Source organism: Ptiloglossa arizonensis, chromosome 6, assembly GCF_051014685.1.
Source record: "Ptiloglossa arizonensis isolate GNS036 chromosome 6, iyPtiAriz1_principal, whole genome shotgun sequence".
In the NCBI taxonomy this organism is placed as follows: Eukaryota; Metazoa; Arthropoda; class Insecta; order Hymenoptera; family Colletidae; genus Ptiloglossa; species Ptiloglossa arizonensis.
Window position 1 is genome coordinate 6,830,030 of NC_135053.1, and position 8,376 is coordinate 6,838,405.

Sequence of the window (8,376 nt, forward strand, 5' to 3'; positions counted from 1 at the left end):
ATCGACGACACAAATCTTTGGTATGCTTTTATATTTTCGTAATCCTTACCGTACGCTTGTCTAGTAGGGATTTCCGTACAAATAGAGTTCTTCGGAAAGAATTCCTCGTTTCGAAAATTTCTCAACTCGAAAACTGTTACGCGAAACGCACGGAAACGAGGGAAATGCAATGTCGCGATTTTACTTAACCTTTCCGAGTCAAAAATTGAATTTTAAACGATTCCGTGAATTTTGTAGCGTCGTATTGCGTTTGTCCGATCGTTTGGAAGGAGGTCGAAAAATGGAAAAGAATGAAATGATACATCGAATAACGAGCAAATCCCAGAGTTCGTAACGTCGGTCTTTTTGTTCGGAAATTTAGATTTATCGTTAGTTACGCAACAGTTGCATAGAAGCGATAAATATAAACCGAGCATTATCCGTCTTAATTGGATATATCGTTCGCGAGCATCGTCGACAAGGTGAAATTCGTGTTCGCGAGTCAGTGTCTTCGAAAAGTTTCGAGAAACTCGCTAACCACGCAACTTACGTTCCCTGTCCAGCTTTCTTCGATGTCTGGCTAAATTGTGACAGGCCATCGTCCACCGGAAGGTACGCTGTTGTGTGTATATATATATATATATAAGAGAAATACACGCATGGTAAAGTTTCGTTGAGTGGTATGGCGAGGTACATTGTAAAGAAAGGAGGTGACAGGAACAGTGGTGGGGATGTGTCTATCGGCGGTGAGTGTGGTAGCGGTGGTAGAAGTAGCGACGGTGGAAATGGAAGCGTTGAGAGGAGTGGGGGGACCTCCGCGTCGCAGAGTGAACCGAAAGACGGTGTAGGCGCGCTCAGTGGATACAGCTTCAGTGTCGTTCCGGCTGCGGCTTCGTACGGTTGTTTTACTGTGGTACATTCGTTCGTTGTAACCGTCATCGGTGTTTTCCTAATTGTTCTCGTTGTGCAACACGCGTCACCTATGATACGATCTCATCGAAACGAATACCGTTCGCGTTAACGCGAGTGGATGGAGTCAGGTTCGATCTGTTCGTAGTATCGGTAAAAACGGATCGACGATGACAATGGGCTAAATTGGTGGATCGGTTCGTTTATCGGAATCCATCGTAGCCGGCCGGATCTGGGTCAATGGATTAACGTGTTAATGTGATGTATTAACGTCGAAAGTTGACGCGTATTTCGCGAAGTGTGATATTCACTGACACGGACCGAGTATAACGGTGCTGATAATACAAGTGGTATCGTTCGTGGACGTTGTAAGATGAGCCCGGCCTCTCAGGGCGCCGTGGAGGTGGAGCGTTACATCGGTAGTTGCTTGATATCATCGAACCTTAGACCGGGACCGCACAAGCCGATCATCGGCAAGAAGCAGGAACCTGTGATACGCGGGAAAACGCGAGCCTGTTACGGTGGACAGAACTTGATAAACAGTACCGAGCAATGTCAGGTACAATATGGTCCTGGCGGTTGGACAGGCGCTCCGTTAATATCGATGACGTCCAGTCCGCGCAGATGTAATCAGAGATCATCGCCGTCGCTTGGACTGCAGCAGCAGCAGCAGCAGCAACAGCAGCAGCAAGCTTGCGATCAGCAAGTGTCGACACACCTGCACAAGAATCCGCTCTCTAGGTTAGCTATTCACACGCAGGGAGCGCCGCTGATCTTGGCTGGTCGATTTCACAATCGCGGCAAGATACATAACACCGGGAACGTTAATGGCATTACCAATACAGTTTGCAGTAGTGCAGCGGTTAGCAGTCACGTTCATAATAATGGGAACACGACGGCATTAAATGGTACGATGAACAGTGCAGTGAGATGTCCACCGTCCCGGTCGCAAAGGTCGGTGGAACTTTCGAAAAAGCAGCAAGTGAACCCTAAGTCTGCGGATTGCGCGACGAACAAGGAAACCACCGGTACGGGAACCAATATCGCGAACATCGATTCGTTGAGTATCGCCAGCGACGAAAGTTCGGGATCGAACAACTCCGAAAACAGTCTGCCGCGTATAATCAAGCCTAGAAAGCGCAGAAAGAAAGATAGGAAACCGACCAACAACGTAACCACTTCCGTGGAGGTTGCGAAACACGAGGAACAGCAACAACAGTCCGGTCCGAGCGTAACCGGCGAACAATCGAACGTAGTCTCTTTGAAACCGTATATACCTGGCTGTTACGAACAACGTTACGAAGCAGCACCGCTTCAGCTTAGAAATCATAGAAGGCCGCCCATAGGAAGGGAAAGTGTGTACGGTTGCAGAGCCCAGACAACGAGTATGTCGGTGCAGGAGATCGCCGACGTCAGGCAAAGGTATGCCCATCGGCACGTGGAAGGGAGAGTACTGGACGACAACAGAAATGTCATTGTACCGGTGCAAATTCGTACGATCCCGCCGAAGGGTTACAGACACAACTCCCACCACACGAGCAACAACAACGTTCCGCCTTATCTGCACGAGTACAACAACCTGACGAGTTGCGAGAGCAGCATCAAGGATGGATTGGGATCGTGTCAGTGTCGATACTGCGATCCCTCGGGGCTCATATGGGACGTAGATCAAAACTGTTACTCGCCCTTCTTGACCCCATCGTCGTCGAACGAGTTTTGCCCTAGCCACTTCTCCCACATGCCGCTATTTTTGTCACGGCCGGCTCTCAATTGCCAAGGACGGAGCGTCGAGAGACTTTTTAACGTCGATGGTCCTTTGGTACATCGCGAGAAAGATACCGGTACTGCCGGTGTCGTACTCAGACGCAGTTGGAGCGATCCGACTAGTTACTTCAGCGAAGAAATCGCCGTTCCTAGTAAAGACGTTGGTGTAATCGGCGACAGGGGACAAGCCGAAAGTGGCAAACGTCGAACGCTCTGGCACGGTGACACGATCGGTTTTCCAACGAACAACGCGGGCTCATCCGGTACGGGAAACAACGGTACCGTATTGTCACCGAAAGGATTGGAGGTTTCCACGGAAATCATTACGTCGCCCAACGGTCACAGAGACCTCGAGATAAAATTCTATTCGCCCTCGCCGAACGCCCCGGCGCCGGAGGAAGATAAAATACTCATTGCGGAGGAGGTAGACGAAGACGAGGAAGATTTCAGCGACATTTGGAGTTACCACGAGTCGAAATTGCAGCAGGATTTCCGTACGTTGCTGCAAGCAGAAGAATGAACGCGGAACAAAGTTCTCTTTCGATGTCTAGTCTGGCTCATTAGGATCGAAAGAGAGAGCATTCGTATTCGCGCGTGTGCGAACGTTTGTGGGAGATATCGTGTGCGTATGCGAGAAGGAGGAGGAGGATGAGGAGGAGGAGGAGGAGGAAACGTCGACGCGAGATTGTGTGCGTGAGTGAAAGAGGTGGCCCTGGAAATTGAATTAGTTCGTCGATAGGGAACACAATCGAATGGACTTGCGTAGACGCGTGCGCGACTCTGTGCGAAACGGAAAACTCGTGGCACTTAACGTAACGATCCGTGTTCCAAAAATCTCGATTTCTATCGTTGCTACGTCACCGCGAGAGATTGACCGTGACAGGCTACCGTGCCACGGCATTTCCGACTTGTCTACGCAATGACGCCAATGTTGCCAGCAGTCTTCGACGAGACGATTACCGACCGTAAGAGCTCTTTTACACGGTCACGAATGAACCGGCACATGTGTGTCGCGACGACTATCCAGGCAAGAACCGACGTTGAGTCTAAGAATGCTTCTTCGCTGCTCCGCCGGTCGGCTAACAGGGTACAAAATCATATTTCAGCGTTCACACGAGCACGTGACCGATTTTCACGCGGAATCGTTCATAGAAGAGATTAGTACTCACCGTTTGCTTGAAATATTGAAAAAAAAATTCAAACAAGTCGGAAGAACAACAAGAAACACCTTCGTTTACCATTGTTCGGTCGATCGCTATTTGACGAATCTACGTGCTTCCTTTTTCTTCGAAAAGAGCTATCGTCGCAGTGGCAACATTCGCGTTTACCGATATACACGTATGTACAGTATCGGACAAACGTCTTCGAACAAAGAACGCTATTACATTCATATTTTTATGTACCATTACGGAATCTAACATTCCTTTCTCTATACGTAGACATTTTATCGATTGGATGTCAGTCGACTCATTTCCGTAATATCGCAAAGCATTTGTCCGGCACTGTATGTGCAGGACGGGCTAACTTTGACCGACTGTTTTTAAAATTTTGTATTATTTGTACGGTTTAAGTATTATTATTATTATTACTATTATTATTATTTTGCAGATTATAAAGAATTTTATGAAAATTTATCATGGGTACGTACCTGGTGCAAGAACGGGTTACAATTATTGGTCGGGTTTTTTTTACGGATTATATGCATTTTACATCAGTCGGTCCGAGTTGGCCCACCCTGTAGAAAATGTCGCGGAAACGGTAAAAGTACAACGTGCCGTGAACAAGCCTCGTTGTCTTGTGCCGACTCTCCGTGCTCGGTTTCCCCATGCTTGCGCGAAGGAGCTCTAACTGGCGGTAACGAGCAAAGCTACGTGTCGAACGATTCTTCCTCCTAACGGTGTACGTTGTATACACGTAGTATACGTAGTATACGTGACGCACGTGCACGCGCAAAGTACGCACGAGAGTAGCTTTGAAGGATCGTACCTCGGCGTCGAGAGTGTACGCGGTCTGTTTATCGATGACACTATACTACTAATAAGCGATGATTGACTCGCATCGTGAAGCGAATCGACTTCGATAAGGCCAGTGTCAACTAGGCTAGAGGTGGTGCGTTCCACACCTGCGAAAGATCGTTGGGAGTGTACGCAAGTCTGGACACGTGTATGCTCGCGTTTATATAAGCCCTGCCCTCACGGTTTATTTCTCTTTCCGTTTCTGTGTAATCCAACGCCACACGCTCGGCCATAACCGACAACATTTCCAACGAAATAACGCCTTTTTTTCCTCACCGACCACTGTGAACGAGACAAATAGAGATGCGACTGTTTAAGTCGTAACGTAATAATCGATGGAACGATGAATCGCGTCCTCCACTGATCGTCAGGGGAGCTCGTATTTCATGCTACGCGTTTCTCCCCTCCTAACCGCAGTCACGCGATGCTCGAGTGTTCCACTGCTATGTTTCACTGCTACGCGATTCATTGCTTTCCCATCGACTGCCAACATTTACAGAGTTTCGTCGTGACTGCTTATTCTTTTTTTTTCTTTCTTATCCTCGAATCTGTAGATGGTATTCAAATTGTTGAACGAATCTCGATATTTTATTAGATACGGATATGAAATTGTCGCGCGCGTTCGCAGCATTTCGAAAACGGTGCTCGATTCGCGCGAAACATTTCGCGTGACATCCACGTTTTCTTGACCGATACCGGTGGTTAAAGCGTCACTCGGAGCTTAGGCGAGACGTGTAAATTGCCGATCGTGTATTTCAAGGTTTCTTATGGAAATTGTGTCTGCGCGAACCGCGAGGCCGGAAGCGTGTGCAAGGTGGGGCACGTATTATCGACACCTACTCGTTCGGGCGCGTCATAACTGTATTCACTTTAGTCAAAGGGCATCGTACGGATTTATGTGCATACATCCATAGAACGCAACGTGGAAACGAGTTGATCGATCACATTCACAGACTGTCAAGGAGAACGCAAAACCTTCCTACCACCTATCCAAATGAGGCTTTGCATACTGGTACATTTACTTATCCTGATTTATCGTGTACATCGTTATAAAAACAGACACCCGATAGTTTTTCAATTATTTATCGTTAAAGTTGTATAATCGCAAAATTGTTATTTCAATTTAATCGAATTAATTAGATCTCGATTAAAACGATTTTATTTTTAGATAAAAATGTACTTATCGTTGCGTATATAAAAATGTTTAACTTATTATTACTTACAAAATTGAACGAAATATTAAAAATCGATAAATCGCATAATACACAGAACGAATTATCCAGTAGTGACTGAAAACAAAACAAAGATAAATGTAAAAACTATTTGTTACACGATATCAAAGAAATATATAAATAAAAACACAATTTATGTACAACCATCTTACTTACTTTTGTACATACAACGATAAGTATCGTGTTTTGTCCAGAAAATGAAATTATTTTAATCGAGATCTAATTAATTCGAATAAACGAAAAGAAAGATAATGCAACGAGAAATGCTGGGAATCGAACTCGGATCTGCTGGCGGAGAAGACATGTTCAGCTTAAGAAATACTTGATTATTCTGTAATTATACACAATGATACGAAACTTTGACTAGAAACAATTAGAAAACGATCGAGTATCTATTCTCGTAACGATATACATAACAAATCGGAGTAAATAAATGTACCGGTATGCAAAGTCTCGTCTAGATCGATGCAACGAAGGTCTTGACTATCGGCCAGGTTGCCCGTGCAACGACAGTGTCGTGATAAGTCGATTCGTTGTTCTGAAAGTCTGCGTTCATCGTGACCGCGACGAGAACTTCGCCAACGGTTCGTCTTTTCGCAGCATGCGCGAACGCCTCGTCGCGACATTGTTAGAAAAACAATGAAAAAATCGACACATACACACATATTTAACGGACACACGTGTAAGAAGCATCATGTACCCACCATCCTCTTTCGTTTAGATTGTAAGCCTAGATCCTAAGACGATCCACTTAGATTATTACCGTTGTCTATATGTGTATAGAAGATGTCGCGCGTTAAACGGTCGGTCCACCTTTTATTTACTACTAGACTGTTAGGGAATACAAAGACGACGCGGCGATTTCGAAGGCAGTTAAAGAGCGAGCCGCGGGAATTACTGACGGCTAATTAGACTTTGTACGCGCGCGCTTCGTGTCCCGGGTTTAATCGACGAGACGCGAAATTCTACGCGAAGAATCATATTAGCAATATTTCTCTCTTGCTGGTTCGCACCGTACGTAGCAAGTTTTATTGCTAAGTAGCAACGGATAAATATTGATGTTGACCCTTGTTAAAGCAGCACTACCGCGTATGAAATACGAACGGAGGAGAACTGTTGCTGCTTTAATAACATCGTCGTTGGTATTTTTCTTCGGGTATAAAGAAAGTCGTTCAGACGATACCATCGTTCGCTCTTGTATCTAAACACGCGTATCACGGCGTCGTATAGCAGTTTTCAATTGATTCCTGACGATGTTTTCAGTTTTAAGTGTATCGCATTTTCTTTCTCGCAACGAGTAACGCACCGTGTTTATTAGGAAGGGAACGATACGATTACACTTGTAATCCGCCTTTTTGCGCAAAGTATGGATTTTTTGTTACAAAAAGGCAATGGACGTTCCGAAAATACGATTAAACGATCTTCGAATGACAGTATCGTTCGAGCGCGGAGTTCGTCGAGCGATATCGTTTACAAAAGATGGACGAGACAAATTTTTATTTATTCGTTGTCGAAACATCGAGTTTTTCGGAGAATCGAGTGAGCAGCGCTGTGTGTGTGCCGTACTAACGAGTATTGGAAGAATGCGATCGAAGAAATGAAATTTGGTGAAAATAATTTCAACGAATGAACACGAGAAAGATACATTATGTACTTTTCCGATCCACATTGGATCAGAATAACAGATTAACGAATAGTCCACATGATTTCATTTTTGGCTGCTTGCAACGACCTCTGAAAAAATGCTTCTTTTTTTCTTCTTCTTTCTGCTCGTTTCTTTTTCTCTTTTTTTTTTTTTTTCTTTTTTCGTGTTTATCGATTACAATCGTTTACCAATTTCGTTTTCTGCTGCCTGATCTCCGTGTGTGTGTGCGCGCGCGCGCGCGCGTGAGAAAGAGAGAGAGAGAGAGAGAGAGAGAGAGAGAGAGAGAGAGAGAGAGAGAGAGAGAGAGAGAGAGTCGAAAATATTTAAAAATCATGCGTCATTTTGAATAATTTCGATACTCTTTTTTATCCCCGATTGTTGAAACGCTTGTTGACTTTTCTCCCTCTCTCCTTTTGAATATATTTATTTTACACATCGTCGTTTGATGGTACAGCGTATTGTGATAACGCAACGATGATACACTCGACTCTACTTCGTCGTCCAGACTGATCAACATCGATCTACCAACGTTGCTTTAGTGCTATATTGCACTATTTCAAAATACACTGTTTGAAAAATTCAATAAAAATGTCTTTAATTTAATTTTTGCATATACCATATTTTTATTAAAACCCTCCGTTATGATACCCTCGTTTAGAAACTTGAACCGATTTGAATATCGGACTAGCGATAACAACAGATTCGTTTTATAACGTCGACCTAATTCGAGATTAATTATACACCGACGTAAAAAGTTCCGGGGAACGAATGATCGTAATTTATATTTTTATGGCCGGATAAACTTATTTTTATTTTACGCAAGTAAAATGAT

The 8,376-nt window shown here is 44.6% G+C and overlaps 1 protein-coding gene across 1 annotated transcript; it reads left to right on the top strand.

Moving 5' to 3' along the window:
- The first annotated feature begins 794 nt into the window (after positions 1-794).
- LOC143148278 (uncharacterized) lies at positions 795-8,141 on the top strand. Its single transcript, XM_076314466.1, has one exon. It carries the CDS (start codon positions 1,262-1,264, stop codon positions 3,170-3,172), a length of 1,911 nt encoding a protein of 636 aa, XP_076170581.1. The 5' UTR covers positions 795-1,261; the 3' UTR covers positions 3,173-8,141.
- Positions 8,142-8,376: the final 235 nt, after the last annotated feature.

Excerpts from the sequence above, each read along its gene's own strand:
- LOC143148278 (XM_076314466.1), top strand. The coding sequence starts at position 1,262 with ATGAGCCCGGCCTCTCAGGGCGCCGTGGAGGTGGAGCGTTACATCGGT.